This window comes from Rhamphochromis longiceps, linkage group LG16, assembly GCF_057381845.1.
Source record: "Rhamphochromis longiceps isolate RC_006_pf linkage group LG16, R_longiceps_female_GT1.1, whole genome shotgun sequence".
NCBI lineage: Eukaryota > Metazoa > Chordata > Actinopteri > Cichliformes > Cichlidae > Rhamphochromis > Rhamphochromis longiceps.
The window spans coordinates 4,867,187-4,884,696 of NC_140572.1; the positions used below are offsets into that span (position 1 = coordinate 4,867,187).

Here is a 17,510-nt window from a genome sequence, read left to right on the forward strand (position 1 = left end):
TGGCTTCAGCTGTTTGGAGTTTCCATTTTCTAAACTTCTACATTCTGAACCTTCTTCAGCTCTGAACAGATGATGAAACACTGAATGATTTCAAGCTCACACTTTGTCTAATAAACTTACATCTTTCATTCTTTATACAGATTGGAGAGCTGTGGTTTGTCAAAGATCAGCTGTGATTATCTGGCAGCAGCGCTGAAGTCCAACCCCTCCCATCTGAGAGAGCTGGACCTGAGTAACAACAACAACCTGCAGGATCCAGGAGTGAAGCATCTGTGTGGTTTCCTGGAGAGTCCAGGATGTGGACTTGAAACTCTGAGGTCAGTCAGCATGTTTTAGTTGTGCTGAGATGAATATAATGTGAAAGTTGTGCTGACACTAAACTGCAGACATCAGGCTGATATTATACTGATCCACACTGAGGATCTTCATGGTAAAGTCTGTTTTCTTCTTCTCTGGTTTAGTCCATTGACTGCAGCAGAACAATGTTCACATTTCAAACAGTGAGACTCAACGTATGGCCCGCGGCCCACACGCGGCCTGCCCACCTTTCCTGATTCAGAGAGAGGGGACCCTGATTAACTGTGTAGCTTCTTCCTCACAGTCCTAAGTATCAGACACAACAATGAATAATCCACAGCTGACTGTCTTTAGCAGGTCAAAGGTCACGGCACACAGCAGACAGTGGGAAATATTATAACTCTGATCATTTATCAGCACATATCCATATGTATAAAAACAAAGCTGACACTGTGAGACTTGATCAGAGGTGTGATCATCACAGCAGAGGCCTTTGTGTCAAAGTCACTGAGGATCAAACAGAAACACATGAAGCAGATTTTCCTGTTCTGGCTTTTTATAGCAGATAACCTTCAAAATCTTCTGCAGTCGATCAAAAACTGAAGCAAACCATGAATCAACATGTGAACATGAGCTGATGCTGCTGAAGTGAAGCAAAGTTACAGAGGTTTGATTACAGACACAGCTGAGAGTTTGTAATCTGTCATCATTTTAAAAGGTTTAAATTTCTTCAGTATTGAACAGCAGAAATGAGGCTTTGTTTTGGGAGGCCGACAGCAGTGAACACAACAGCAGACTGGTGCGTAATAAGCAGTGAATAATGCAGGAAACAGATTTTTGAAGGTAAACTGTTCTTGAAGTACACTGAGAGAGAGAGAGCTGTGCAGGAAGTAAACGTCAAAATCAGAGAGAATTCATGACGATGTTGATCAAACGTAAAGCGTAGTTTGGATCTTCTTCTGCTGCTGGTTCAGTCAGTTTTGGTTGGAGACAGATGAAACCTGCAGCTTCAGGATCTGTGAGCTGTCCACTTTCAGCCCCGACGGCGTGTCCGTGTACGTGCCGTCGAGTGAACGATCCACGCTCTGTGTTTCCATCTTTGTGTGTTTAGCTGCTCTCATTTACTGTTTTATCTGTTTGCTGCTTGTTAAAATACTTTTGGGAGCTTTAACCTGAGATTCTGGCAAAATACATTTATATTAAACATCGATTCAGGATTGAATGAATCAACATCGCTTTATTCAAATTAAAACCATTTAAATAGGAAAATCCATTTTTTTTACAGCCGCCTCTAATGCTGGGTAATGTCAGCTGGTCCATGTGCAGCTGGCTGTGAGGCTCAGGGAGCGTCTACAAAGTGCAACACTGAAAGAACATCATCCATAAATATTGAGTAATAACTGGACTCTCATACAGCGAGACTCAAATGCCTTTAAACATCAGCTTATCCTGCTGATCCAAGTCCAACACTGAGTTTGTAAAAACATGTTTGTCAATCATTTTGTTTGGTTTCTGGGGAAAATGATTCAATAACTTGCTGCTAATACACAACATTTCATCATATTTCCTCAAATGAGTGTGTGATGTTCTTTCAGTGTTGCACTTTGTAGACGCTCCCTGAGCACTGGTCTCACAGCCAGCTGCACATAGAGACCAGTGTTGTTAGTCCAGGTCAGAAGATGACTTGTTGCAATGAAAATGAGCTTGTAGTTTGTCTGCTTTAATAATGTGACTGGAAAAAGGTGTTGGACTTCAAATATGTCCATTTCTGTCACACTTCACCTTTAAAAGTGAAGCCATGTGGTTCCTGGAAGGAAAAACACGACTTTTTCAAGTCTTTGTCCTGTTTTTATGAGAAATGTACGACTTTAATGTGAAACATTCAGAGTTTTTTCTCTTGTTGTGTTTGTTTGAAGCTGCTTCCTGTTGGCTTCAGCTGTTTGGAGTTTCCATTTTCTAAACTTCTACATTCTGAACTGTTGAATTCTCCCAATTCTTTGAATCTTTGTGCTGAAGGAAGGACAATACTCGGTGTATAAATGCTCAATCAACAATCCTTTATTTCCATACAATCCAACACTTATGAGCATAAGCCATCCGGATGGGGGGACATGCATGAAGAGGGTCACAGCAAATCTCAAAATGGTGACGGGTTACTCAGCTTCTTATAGCCTCTAGTGGCCCCCACCTAGTTGTAAAAGCCTAAACATTCACATTCTTTCTCTGTTACGGCGCCTAAGTTATGAACTCGGCTCCCTGTCTTTCTGCTCTCTGTAAAGGTGGGGGTATGGAATGTGGTCTGTCTCTTCTATTATCAGCACAAGGTCCTCTGCACACAACAGTCTCTTCATGATTCAGCAGTATGAAATGTCAAGAAACAGTGTAACACATTCACAGCAGATCAAGGGTACAGGGTAATGCACGCCTGTCTAACAAATCCAAAAGTGGTCACATTCGTTTAACCCAAAAATATAATGGAAACTAAGCTACATACACAGCACACAATCTAGACTAAAGGATATTATATGACCTACAGCAGTTAACATAATTCAACTACTTTAACTACAGATATAAGATAACATATGATTCAGAATAATCTCACAGAACCTTCTTCAGCTCTGAACAGATGATGAAACACTGAATGATTTCAAGCTCACACTTTGTCTAATAAACTTACATCTTTCATTCTTTATACAGATTGGAGAGCTGTGGTTTGTCAGAGATCAGCTGTGATTATCTGGCAGCAGCGCTGAAGTCCAACCCCTCGTATCCCAGAGTGCTGGACCTGAGTGGAACCTACAACAACCTGCAGGATCCAGGAGTGAAGCATCTGTGTGGTTTCCTGGAGAGTCCAGGATGTGGACTTGAAACTCTGGGGTCAGTCAGCATGTTTTAGTTGTGCTGAGATGAATATGATGTGAAAGTTGTGCTGACACTAAACTGCAGACATCAGGCTGATATTATACTGATCCACACTGAGGATCTTCATGGTAAAGTCTGTTTTCTTCTTCTCTGGTTTAGTCCATTGACTGCAGCAGAACAATGTTCACATTTCAAACAGTGAGACTCAACGTATGGCCCGCGGCCCACACGCGGCCTGCCCACCTTTCCTGATTCAGAGAGAGGGGACCCTGATTAACTGTGTAGCTTCTTCCTCACAGTTCTAAGTATCAGACACAACAATGAATAATCCACAGCTGACTGTCTTTAGCAGGTCAAAGGTCACGGCACACAGCAGACAGTGGGAAATATTATAACTCTGATCATTTATCAGCACATATCCATATGTATAAAAACAAAGCTGACACTGTGAGACTTGATCAGAGGTGTGATCATCACAGCAGAGGCCTTTGTGTCAAAGTCACTGAGGATCAAACAGAAACACATGAAGCAGATTTTCCTCTTCTGGCTTTTTATAGCAGATAACCTTCAAAATCTTCTGCAGTCGATCAAAAACTGAAGCAAACCATGAATCAACATGTGAACATGACCTGATGCTGCTGAAGTGAAGCAAAGTTACAGAGGTTTGATTACAGACACAGCTGAGAGTTTGTAATCTTTCATCATTTTAAAAGGTTTCAATTTCTTCAGTATTGAAGCAGAAATGAGGCTTTGTTTTCAGAGGCCGACAGCAGTGAACACAACAGCAGACTGGTGCGTAATAAGCAGTGAATAATGCAGGAAACAGATTTCTGAAGGTAAACTGTTCTTGAAGTACACTGAGAGAGAGAGAGCTGTGCAGGAAGTAAACGTCAAAGTCAGAGAGAATTCATGACGATGTTCATCAAACGTAAAGCGTAGTTTGGATCTTCTTCTGCTGCTGCTTCACTCAGTTTTGGTTGGAGACAGATGAAACCTGCAGCTTCAGGATCTGTGAGCTGTCCACTTTCAGCCCCGACGGCGTGTCCGTGTACGTGCCGTCGAGTGAACGATCCACGCTCTGTGTTTCCATCTTTGTGTGTTTAGCTGCTCTCATTTACTGTTTTATCTGTTTGCTGCTTGTTAAAATACTTTTGGGAGCTTTAACCTGAGATTCTGGCAAAATACATTTATATTAAACATCGATTCAGGATTGAATGAATCAACATCGCTTTATTCAAATTAAAACCATTTAAATAGGAAAATCCATTTTTTTACACCCGCCTCTAATGCTGGGTAATGTCAGCTGGTCCATGTGCAGCTGGCTGTGAGGCTCAGGGAGCGTCTACAAAGTGCAACACTGAAAGAACATCATCCATAAATATTGAGTAAGAACTGGACTCTCATACAGCGAGACTCAAATGCCTTTAAACATCAGCTTATCCTGCTGATCCAAGTCCAACACTGAGTTTGTAAAAACATGTTTGTCAATCATTTTGTTTGGTTTCTGGGGAAAATGATTCAATAACTTGCTGCTAATACACAACATTTCATCATATTTCCTCAAATGAGTGTGTGATGTTCTTTCAGTGTTGCACTTTGCAGACGCTCCCTGAGCACTGGTCTCACAGCCAGCTGCACATAGAAACCAGTGTTGTTAGTCCAGGTCAGAAGATGACTTGTTGGAATGAAAATGAGCTTGTAGTTTGTCTGCTTTAATAATGTGACTGGAAAAAGGTGTTGGACTTCAAATATGTCCATTTCTGTCACACTTCACCTTTAAAAGTGAAGCCTTGTGGTTCCTGGAAGGAAAAACACGACTTTTTCAAGTCTTTTTCCTGTTTTTATGAGAAATGTACGACTTTAATGTGAAACATTCAGAGTTTTTTCTCTTGTTGTGTTTGTTTGAAGCTGCTTCCTGTTGGCTTCAGCTGTTTGGAGTTTCCATTTTCTAAACTTCTACATTCTGAACCTTCTTCAGCTCTGAACAGATGATGAAACACTGAATGATTTCAAGCACTTTGTCTAATAAACTTACATCTTTCATTCTTTATACAGATTGTTTGGCTGTGGTTTGTCAGAGATCAGCTGTGATTATCTGGCAGCAGCACTGAAGTCCAACCCCTCCCATCTGAGAGAGCTGGACCTGAGTAACAACAACAACCTGCAGGATCCAGGAGTGAAGCATCTGTGTGGTTTCCTGGAGAGTCCAGGATGTGGACTTGAAACTCTGAGGTCAGTCAGCATGTTCTAGTTGTGCTGAGATGAATATGATGTGAAAGTTGTGCTGACACTGTGGATCAGTAGGCCCACACACCTCTATACAGGAAGTCTGGTTCTACTCTTTGTAGAACTTCTGATCCCTGATCCTCTGAGTCTGACTCAGTAAATAATGAATAATCTTCACTTCACATTTCAGTCAGTTCAGATTTCATTAGCACGTTCACTTTAGCATAATCCATTTGAATCCAAACACCTTTCTCTTTAAACTCTGTCAGTCACAGTATATCCAGTACAATCCTCTTTTTCACTGCGTCACACACATTCAGAGATCAGAGTGTCCTGTGTGTGCTCTCATTCACTCACACTCACTCTCATATGGCTGAAGTCTGTTTGTACACAGGCTGTCAGCTGGCCTGAGTTAGGCCTGTCTCTAAAATCATTATTTTATTACTTTTATTCTGATTCATCAAAGCCAAACTCAAACATATTTATATTTACTGATTATGTTCTCATCAATAATTAACAGTCAGTACATTCAGATATGAATCATAATTCAGTGTTTAACATATTATCACAGATGGACTGCACAGGAGATCTCCTTTATGAAGAAACTGTGAAAGTTTGTCCAACAGTGGGAAACATTTCAGAGAACATCTCAGAGAATATCTGTGAAGCAGAAACTAAACATAATAATAGAAGAAAAGCCAAATAATGATCCAAATCCTGCTCTGAGACTATCAGACAGTAAAGGCTTCAAAGACTGCTCACCTCTCAGACTTACTTAAAGATGCTGGTGCTGTCCACAGATCAGCTGACCTGCTGGGTCTCCATGATCAGCTTTGTTTCTTGGAGATAAAGGCTGAAGCCTTTAGAGCTTCAGTTCTCCAGAGCAGCAGGATGTCTGAGGTCCGCAGAAACACAAAAACACAGCAGCTAAAAATAGTTGTTCAAAGAAAACGAGGTGGGAGCTGCTGATTCCTGAGCTTTGATACTGGATTAGCTTCAGTAGTTATTCCAATCACTGCTGTAGGAGCTACATTTAGTCACAGCTGACTGTCTTCTTTGACCAATCACAATGACTACTGTTCTAAAAAACAAGCACACAAAGAACCAATGAGAGTGTAGAACATGATAAAGAGCTCCTGTGATGGTGGCAAAGAAATGAGCAGCAGACGGCCGTCTACATGTTGTAGTGGTTTACAGTCACCAGGGGGCGCCGTCACAGCCACGCAGTCAGTGGGCTGCTCTGCTTGTGCTGTTGTTGGTGAAGCTGAAGTGAAAGCGAATGTTAAAACAATGAAAAGTGTCCACTGCAGCCTCCATCTGAGCTTGTCATGTTCTTCTTCTTTGATCCTTCGTGTTTGTGCTGAACACTGCTGTCGCTCTCTTCCCTGTTCCCGCCCACTTTCTAACCAATCAGCATTGGAGCGTGCACAGCGTCGTCCACACTGAGCTTTGTTGTGAGCTCATGGACTCGTCTGCAGAACATTTCCAGTACAATAACCAGCTGTGCATGCGCCCCAAGCAGCAGCTTCAAGCTCACCTCAAAGAAGTTTAACAGGAAGGACGACTCGTCCATCATGCGTCCAGCTGTGACCGTGTCCACAGCAGAGTGTCACCGAGGCTTAATGCTAACACGCACACATGAAGCTAATACCACCATGAGCAGCTGCTCAGTGGATTTGGAGGAGAAATGTCTGCAGCTTCTCACAGGCAGTACGCAGAATGTGGATCTCCACAAAGACTGTGGAGACCTCGTCCCAGACTCAAAATCAACACTTGTCTGCTCAAAACTTCTCACACGTTCCCGTCACAAGTGTCTTCTACGTGAAGCTACCAGGTTCAGGTCCAGCTCTGTTTATCTGGAGCTGCAGTAAATGATCCGTCCTCACAAAGCAACACAGACACCAGATATGCAAACACAGCATCATACAACACAACCAAGAGATCCAAAGAATTATCTCTGCATTTCTGTGGCTGATGCTGCTGGAACGAAGCTGTTTGAAACCTTGTTGTTCTGCACTTTGGGACCTGAACAGGAACCTGAACCTCTATGCAGAGGGTTCAACTCTGAGGATTCCTGTTCAGTTTTGTTATTTCACACGGCAAAACTTGACAACTTTATGATAAATGTACGACTTCAATGTGAAAAATTCATTTTTTTCTCTTGGTTGTTTGAAGCTGCTTCCTGTTGGCTTCAGCTGTTTGGAGTTTCCATTTTCTAAACTTCTACATTCTGAAGCTTCTTCAGCTCTGAACAGATGATGAAACACTGAATGATTTCAAGCACTTTGCCTAATAAACTTACATCTTTCATTCTTTATACAGATTGTGGTGCTGTGGTTTGTCAGAGATCAGCTGTGATTATCTGGCAGCAGCACTGAAGTCCAACCCCTCCCATCTGAGAGAGCTGGACCTGAGTCACAACAACAACCTGCAGGATCCAGGAGTGAAGCATCTGTGTGGTTTCCTGGAGAGTCCAGGATGTGGACTTGAAACTCTGAGGTCAGTCAGCATGTTTTAGTTGTGCTGAGATGAATATGATGTGAAAGTTGTGCTGACACTGTGGATCAGTAGGCCCACACACCTCTATACAGGAAGTCTGGTTCTACTCTTTGTAGAACTTCTGATCCCTGATCCTGAGTCTGACTCAGTAGATAATGCAGAGTTCTGAGCTGATGTGGGTGAGAGGACTCAGGCAGCCTGACAGAGTTGATGTCCAGGTCTTCCCTGCTTGTCCTGATATACATAAACATGAGTATCCTTGCAGGTCAGATCTCATCAGTCACACCTGTTAGTGCAGCTCTCCTCTAGATTGTAGTGCTTGTTAAACTAGGATGATTTTAGGAGCCTGGACCGCAGATCTAAGGGAAGATATGACTTGGAAAGACTAAACCAACCTATTAGAGGTGTTCGCACTAACATAGACAAATACTCAGATTTACACCTTTAGTGTCTCACAAAGGGTTGAAAAGTGAATGTGCACAGAGAGGTTGGTGGTGAGACGGGCACTTCCAGCACTGTAGATGTGATCCAGCTCAATGTTCGTGGAAATAATCCAGAGAGCAGGATTCCTTGATGAATGTCACATCTTCTTAAAGTTATAATCCACAGGGAAGACTGTGAAACTGTCGATCTGATATCTAGTCAACCAATCAGGTGTTTACATGCCCTTCACTGATCTCCAGCCCCACCTTATTATCAGTTTCTCTCTTTTACATCTGAATTATCTTCACTTCACATTTCAGTCAGTTCAGATTTCATTAGCACGTTCACTTTAGCATAATCCATTTTAATCCAAACACCTTTCTCTTTAAACTCTGTTTGTCAGTCACAGTATATCCAGTACAATCCTCTTTTTCACTGCGTCACACACATTCAGAGATCAGAGTGTCCTGTGTGTGCTCTCATTCACTCACACTCACTCTCATATGGCTGAAGTCTGTTTGTACACAGGCTAATCTGGGACTCTCCACTATTTGACCCTAGAAATAAAGAAGCTTCTTGGATGAGAGGTGAAACGTCTTCAAGAAACTTAAAGAAGTCCAGATGCCTTTTTTTCTAAGCTCTTTAGATAACTGCGAACCTTCACAAACACCTCATCAGTGGGACTCTCAGAGCTACCAGCCCTTTGCTACAATCACAAAGCTCTTCATTGAAATCAATGATATCAAAGCTGGAATCAAATGAGTCCAAGTCTTCTGCTGATTCAGCATCACATTCATCTTTGCTCCTTGTTCTGCATCCCCACCATGGACTTCATTCCTTTCCGAGTCAGCCTTGAGTGTCCTTTATTCAACCTATGCTCTGCTTTACTTTTAGACCTGATTTTAGCTGCTTTATCTCTCTTTCAACAAGTTTCTGTGCCTCGAACTTTTTCTTCTCTCCCTCATAACAAGACAGCTTCTTCTGACTGAGAACATGTTGGAGTGATTTACTTATCCAGGGCTGATTTTTGGGGAAAATAGTTCCTGTTTTCAAAGTAATCTCCATTTTTCCCAGAAAGAAGTGTAAGTAGAAATCGATGATCTAAGTGTGAACACGAGCCTTTAAAAAGGCTCTACTGAGGCTGCTGCCAGTGGTCAAAGCCTCCAACAAAGCTCTGTAAGTACATATGTGATCATAGCTTTAGCTTTTAAATGTTTATTCTAGTTAACACAGATCAGGTGGAACAACTCAAATAAAATATCAAAAATATTAAGTGGTCATCGGTACTCAGTTTGTTCAATACTGAATACAATGGAGCACAAATTGTCCACGTTTCTGAAATATTTCTGGGTGTAACTGTCACCAAAGTGCAATTTAGACCTGGCCTGTGGTTGTTATCTAAGTGATAATCATCAATTCTACTAAAACAAATACAAAATAAAGAAGTTTGACACATTCTGTTGATATCAAAAGCACACTGAACAATTCAGTGTTGTTTTACTGCTGTTCTCTCTTCACTTCTTCTCCTCTGATTCTCTCCACATGTTGCTCTGCATCAGTGCTCAGTTTCCTGACAAAACAAGATGAAATATTGCTAAATATAATAGTATCTCATTACACTTCAACATAAGTGTTTTATTTTTGTAATTGTTTATCTGTTATTTTTCAGACTGAGTCACTGTGACCTGTCAGAGAGAAGCTGTGAAGCTCTGGCCTCAGGTCTCAGCTCTCAGACCTCTAATCTGAGACAGCTGGACCTGAGTAACAATAACCTGAAGGATTCAGGCGTGAAGCTTCTGTCTGAAGGACTGAAGAGTCCACGCTGTACACTGGAAACTCTCAGGTGAGATCAAGCATTTTTCTTTCATCAACTGACAGAATTAGCAGATTAATAATAAGGTAGCCCTCTAATAAGAGGAGAAGTGGAGGTGTTTTGAAGGGCAACATACTCTTATGCTGAAAGCAGACTTCTCACAGATTCTGAGGCTGCAGGTTTCATCACTGTCCAACCAAAATTCACTGAACCAGCAGTAAATGAACGTCCAAAACTACGCTTCATGTTTAAAAAACAGATGATCAGGGGGATTTGTGTTTACATCTTTTTTGTGTGATCTGTTCACCTGCTGTTTCAGCTGTTTGGTGGTTGTTGAGATGGTTTTGTGAACTTTTAGCTGAGATTCTGACGTTTCTGTTGATACCACACATGTCTAATTACTTTGTACAGCATGAATGGCCATAACGAGGTTTTTAACAGTAAGAAAAGTTGTAAAACTTCAGAAAATATAGTTAAAAGTCCAAAACTTTCTACGTCTGGTGGCTTGTGGTAAGGAGCAGATCAAACGAGTAAAGAATTACGTTATAATTATAAATGGCTTCAACAGCACATTCAGGTCTGTGAGACTCATTCAGACACTGAGCCGTGGCTCTGTGCTACATGCACATATTTCTGCATCTCTGCCATTCAGACACACTTTATATATAGTTTATTTTATGTAGTATTCAATACTGAACTGTACATTTAGTCTTTTTAAAGGCAGCAAGTTTTATTCAGTGTTTTCATAAAAGCCTTATTTCTATCCATTTACTGCTATTAGGAAGAACACGTGAGGTTTAAGACCTGGACCAGTTTGAAACCTTTTGTCCTCCACAGTGGAAAATGGGTGGAAATAAAAATGGGTCTCACTTTAGCCAGCTCCTAATTTTATCGGTTCTGCTCTCAGCGTCTCCTGTATATCTCCTGTATAAATGTTGCACTCAGCTTTGTGGTCTCCAATATCACTGAAATGCAGCCAGATGCTGCTCATTTTGCCTTTTCACTCTTTCCTGACACGCTTGCATTTCAGTACAGCTCCCATTTCTCTGTGTACTGGTCTCTACCACTACCCTTGCTGTCTATGGGACATGTCTTCTTTCACATAATGGTATGATCCCAGTCTGTCTCTGAAAGTGATTGGCCACATGGTTTGCTCATCAGAATAAAACCTCAGCCGTGCTCACATTGATTATCAGCAAGCCTGAAAATTCATCAATATTTGACATATGAAATTATCTCAAGGCCTGGATTTGGCCCACGGGCCATATGTTTGACACCCCTGGTTTACACGGTTTGGTATTCAATGTACAAGTGAGTTAGCTCTCAGCTAACTAGCAGACAAGCTAACTGCTGGGACTGCGTCTTTCTAACAAGAGCGTCAGACACTCAGACTGGTTTCCTTTGTGGATGATGATGTGTTCTCACACTGATCCTTCATGCTGATGCTGCCATCCACCCACTGCTCCTGGATTCCTCATCATCATCTCCATCAGCCCTCACAATACTCCACCTTCTTCAGCTTCATGTTCAGCAGCCTGGATGGACAGTAATTCTTTCCATGGGTTATGGTGGGACATTGAGAGCTGAAGTCAAACAGCAGTGAGAATGAAAGACTGATTCATTTCTATTTAGTCTTGTGATGTGCAGCTTTGTTCAGAGCATTAAGGCCCAGCAAAGATTACTGAGGTCACAGAGTCCTGATGAAACCTGTGTGCTTATAGAAACTGAGACCAGATGAACCAGAATAGAAGGACATTAAAATGAAGTGTCAGCTACACAAAGGCAAAGCTATTCAGTTGTTGCTGTGAGTTATTTAAATGGAGGATGGAGTCAGACTTTAATCTAGTTTTTTACAAAGTTCCCTCAGCGTCCAGAGCCACCAACATACCTTTGATCAACAGCAAGTGAACATTTATAAATGTGTGTTTGCAGAACAGGAAGCAGCAGAACTATTGTTCTGTTATCAGGCAGCAGCACAAACGCTCATCAGCTCATTTACTGTGCAGGACTTTGAGTGTGTGAAGTGTGTGTTTGTGCTGGATTTCCTTTGGAGAATCTCAGTCAGAAACCAGACAAAGAAAAACTCTTTCAACAGTCCAGGTTGAGTTGACAACATGAACTGCATTTATCTTCCTCTGACTGACATGTTCTTCCTCCTCTGCACCGAGCCAGCTGCTAAGACTCACAAGCTCATTGACATTTTCTGATGATAAAGAAACTCTCTTCTTCTGCACAATATGAGCAGCAACAGAGAAGAAGCTTTCACAGGTACAGATGTTGCAGCTGTGGCCAAGTACATGTGCTGCATGTTGGAGCAGCACTCTAATGGACAGGCCTCTGTACTGATGGTGGGCTCTGCTCTGTATCCACCACACTGTTCTCAGCTGAGTCTTCCTCCTGTTCACAATCACACTCTGATCAAGCATGTTCATGTTGTAACGCCGTGGCTTTCGTAGTCTCTCCTTTTTCTACAGCTCATGTGTTCTTCTTGTGATGCTGCGTCTTGAGGCTCATACATGTCGTCATTTGTTGATCCTAAGAACGTTCCTCAGACCGACTTCTTCAACAACAGATAACTTTAGTTGTATCAACACTGCCTCCTGGAACAGTTTAAAATGAACATGTCAAAGATCTGTACCTGTCTCCATGTTTCTGTCCCCGCCCCTTTCTTTCTGTCCTGGGTCATGTGAGCGCTGCAGTAGTATTAGGCCCACCCTCAATGCTCCCATTGGCTGAGATGCATAATGACGCCCATTTCAAGCCAGCACTGATCAACATCCCTCCTGTGACCCATGGCTGTTATATTCAGAGCCAGTGAGCACTTTCACAATAATCATGATTTTAAAAACTGTGATTAAAATAATTGCTGACGTTAATCAGTTAATGAGTTAACGAGATAATAACAGGTTAAGTTGCCCTAATAATTAGACTTTGATGACAAACTGATGTGATCTCCATGTTTCCTTTGTTGGACTGTGGGCGAGTGTCAGAACTGAATGTACTGAGTAACATGTAGAGTTTAAATATGTGTCAGTTCCAGTTTTAGAGCTCTAAAGTGCAGCTATCATGTTAGGAATATGTTAGGAATAGACAGGAACACTGAGCACACTGAGGTCAAATCTTTATTTTACCACTCGCTGCATTCTTGATGTTCATGAATTCAGCAGCTTCATGATTGTCTGCAGCATTAATCTCATATTTCCATTAAAAGTGTTGAATTTGACTGTTTGATGTTCTTTATGATCTCTGGCACCAGTTCATCTGTAGGCTGAGCTCAGTCCATCCAGTTAGTGAAATGATGTTTAAAGGTCTCCTTGTTCTGTGAGCGTGCACAGATCCTGAAGCAGAAAGCCTGGGTTACAGAGAAATGATCATCACTGTGATGATGCTCATCATCTCTGACTGGGATTTGAGGTTTTATCAAAGCAGCAAAGAAAGCCTGGCTATGTTGGACTGGGTGTGGCAGCAGCTCCCAGTTTGAGTTCAGGAGACAGACACCCTCTCTACTTTGAAGATCAGCTTCAAACTTTCCTTTTTGATAAAGCTTATAGTTCGAGCTGGATCAGGTGACCCTGAACCATCCCTTAGTTATGCTGCTATAGGCTCAGGCTGTTGGTGGACTTCCCATGATGCTCTGCTTTCTTCTCCCCTCTTTTCACTCCTGATGCTGGAGCCTGTTTTCACTGGGAGGATCTTTGTGTCAAAGGGAGTTCTTCTTCCCACCATCACCAAGTGCTGCTCACAGTGGAGGCGGTTACCTTACACTGTTAAACAGCTTCAGATGACTGTTGTTGTCTGTTGGGTATTGTCACTTATAAATAAAGTTACAATGGATGGATGTAAATGGATAGATGTTATTGTGACAAAGAGAAAACAACTGTTGACAGATAGATTGTTGTTTTGTGTGTCTGCAGTCTGTCAGGCTGTCTGATCACAGAGAAAGGCTGTACTTCTCTGGCCTCAGCTCTGAGCTCCAACTCCTCCCATCTGAGAGAGCTGGACCTGAGCTACAATCATCCAGGTTACTCAGGAATGAAGCTGCTCTCGGCTGGACTGAAGAATCCAGGCTGGAGACTGGACACTCTCAGGTATGGAGAGAAAATCTGATAGAGGAGGAAGAGCTGGAAACATTTCCTGTGTCTTTCACTCACTTCCTGTTTTTTTCCTGCAGATGACACATGAACAATCACACATGCAGGAATATTTTCAGGGACAGACACACTAGTCTAGCTGGATAGTTCATGGATATTTATGTAGGGGTCTCCAAGGAGTCTGTTTGCAGGAACATTTAGGTCACAGGTGTACCTGATATAGATACCAGTGTACCTAATAAAGTGTCAGCTAACATTTGGAAATGGAAGCTTAAATAATGACAAACTGTACATTCACAGCTGAATTCACAATAAATTTGTTCTCAAGTGCACATTTTCTGTTATTGTTCTCAAACAACAGAATCAGAATGAAATATTGATTCTAACAGGGCCCATAAACAGCATTAGCTTAGCAGAATTAGAGTTTCCATCATGGTCACACAAATCCTTAGCAGAGCAAAGTGGCCTACTTAGCAATAGCCACTCACATTGTTAAAAAGTAAGGGAAAACAGTATTAGCATTAGCACATAATGCTAATTCACGTCAAAGTAGCATTAGTTAATAATGGCAGCCTACTTAGCATTAACTGCTCACTAATATAATGCTAATTCACATCAAATTAGAATTAGCTGCTCACATTGTTAAAAGGGAAGGGAAAACAATATTAGCATTAGCTGCTAATAATTATTCACCTAATTAGAGTTAGCCCCTAATGGCAGCCTAGTTAGCATTAACTCCTGACATCGTTATAATGCAGGGGAAAAGGGTTACCATTATCAGATAATGCTAATTTACATCAAATTAACAATAGTTAATAATGGTAGACTTCGTATCATTAGCTGCTGTCGTTCTTACAAAGCAAAGGAAAACAATATGAGCATTAGCTGCTAATGCTTTTTCATCTAAAATTAGCATTAGCCACTAATGGCAGCCTACTTAGCATTAACTCCTCACTAATATAATGCTAATTCACGTCAAATTAGCATTAGCTGCTAGCATCAGCCTACCTAGCACTAGTTGTTCACATTGTTAAAAGGGAAGAGAAAACGATATTAGCATTAGCTACTAATAATTATTCACCCCTAATTTGAATTAGCCGCTAATGGCAGTATACTTAGCATTAACTCCTCACATTGTTATAATGTAAGGGAAAAGAATTAGCATTATCTAATAATGTTGACCTTGGCCCACTGGAAAAGTTAAGAACTAAAGATTTAGGAGTGTTTCTCGATAGCTCTTTCTCATTTGAGAAACAAATGAATTCTGTTATTACAACCAGCTGTAAGGTTTATATTGTTGACTGTCATTTATGCTTAGAAATATTTACTCATACATGCTTAGTTTTATAATCGATTGCATGATGATAGAGGTTTGATCCTTAGTAGTCTGTAAAGACTCTGTGTGCCTTCCAGAGTGCTCTGGCATGCACACAGCACTTGGGGCCATGAGAGAGGTCGTACCCTCTCTTACTGATTTATGGTGTAGGACAGGGGTCTCAAACTCAATTTAGCTGGGGGTCACTGCAGGCAGAGTCTGGGTGAGGCTGGGCCGCATTAGGTTTTCCACAAGAAAGGCATGGTTAAAAAATTCCAATCTTCTCAAATCTCTTTATTTATTTTTTTTTAACACAAAATATGAAAAATAAATAAACAAATTAAGAATTAATAAGAAAATAAATCAATCTGTAATACATAAATAAAATAAGAATAAGATATTTTTAGTCAGTGAACTTGTGTGTTTTTTTCAGTCTTCTATATCTGCTGTATTTAGATTGAAATGTCTGTATTAACAGTTCTATAACCTTCTTCTGAACATGAATGGAACACTGTAGAAAATGAACTGTTCTTCTGAACATGGCTTCTCTTGCCTACTCCTTGCTGCTAGAGACCTGGCAGCATAGCCGAGCCAGATTTGGCCTGAGGGAGGAAGCAGTTGCGGCCCTCAGTATGTCTTGAAGATGATCATCCGTAAGTCTGGACCTGTACTTGGACTTATTGAAGTTCAAAGTGGAGAAGAGCTTTTGGCACAAGTATGTGCTACCAAAAAGGCACATGGTCCGCTTGAACATTCGGGAAAGCCGAGGGAAACTAGGGCTCAATCCTCTCAAAAATTGTCCAAGCTTGTCTGCTTTTCCACTCACCTCCCTGAACTTTGCTTTGAGTTCAGAGTTGCACTGCAGCTCAATGAGCTCCATTTGAAGCACAGAAGGGGCATCTTGCACATCAAAGGAGAAGGGGTCTGCAAAAATGTGAAAGGTGGCTCTGTGTGTCTTGAAGTCAGCAAATCTGTGATCAAATTCCTCCTGTAGCCTCAAAATGACATCAACATACTTGTCAGCACTGAATGGTGTGCCTGCATCCACGAGTGCCTTGCATGCTGGGAAATGGCAAAGGTTTGTCTGAGAGAGCTGAGCTTTCCAGAGCGCCAGTTTTGTGGAGAATGCTCTCACGTTGTCATAGGCAGCACTGACAAGTTGCCCCTGGCCTTGTAACGTCTTGTTCAGTACATTAAGCTCATGTGTCATATCAACAAGAAAAGCTGAGTCCATGAGCCATTTGGGATCAGTTAGCACAGGAACACTAACTCCATCCTTCTCCATGAAGGCTTCACTTCTGCTCTCAACTCAAAAAGTCTCTTTAATACATTTCCCCTGCTGAGCCAACGTACCTCAGTGAAGTCGAGCACATCCCCATATTCTGACTCCATTTCCTCTAAAAAAGCACAGAACCTTCGGTGCTTTAAGCCCCTGGATCTGATTTGGTTGATGCATTTCACAACAATAGACATCACATTGTCAAACTTCAGGCATTTGCTGCAAAGGACCTGCTGATGGATGATGCAGTGCAGAGCAATGGCCTCCTCCACGCCTTCCTCTTCCAGTTTGTTTTGTGCCACCAGTCCATGTTTCCTCCCTGTCATTGATGGCGCTCCATCTGTTGTTATTCCAACAAACCTCTTCCATGGCAAACCAACATTCTCAATGGCATCACACAGCTTGTAAATATCTGCTGAGCGGTGGTCTGGCCATGCATTGGAATTACTGTGAGCAGCTCCTCCATCACTTCAAAACTGTCATCAACACCACGGACATACATTGGGAGCTGGGCAGTGTCGGTGATGTCTGTGGTCTCATCAAGAGCGACTGAGTATACACTGAAACATTTGGCTTTCTCACACAGTTGGTCATAAATGTCACTTGACAGGTCAGAAATGCGATCTGCTGCGGTGTTGGCAGAAAGGCTGATGTTGCTAAACTGACCTTTCTTTCCCGGACAGACTATATTTGCAGCCTGCAATA

General features: G+C 41.8%; 1 protein-coding gene across 1 annotated transcript in view; it reads left to right on the top strand.

The window, feature by feature from the left end:
• Positions 1-17,510, top strand: part of LOC146650443 (NACHT, LRR and PYD domains-containing protein 3-like) — a 33,450-nt gene that overhangs the window by 11,489 nt on the left and 4,451 nt on the right. Inside the window, exons 7-12 of the mRNA XM_085385471.1 lie at positions 141-317; positions 2,995-3,174; positions 5,215-5,391; positions 7,708-7,884; positions 9,977-10,150; positions 14,035-14,208. Coding sequence (XP_085241597.1) covers positions 141-317; positions 2,995-3,174; positions 5,215-5,391; positions 7,708-7,884; positions 9,977-10,150; positions 14,035-14,208 — 1,059 coding nt within the window. The remainder of the gene's footprint in view (positions 1-140; positions 318-2,994; positions 3,175-5,214; positions 5,392-7,707; positions 7,885-9,976; positions 10,151-14,034; positions 14,209-17,510) is intronic.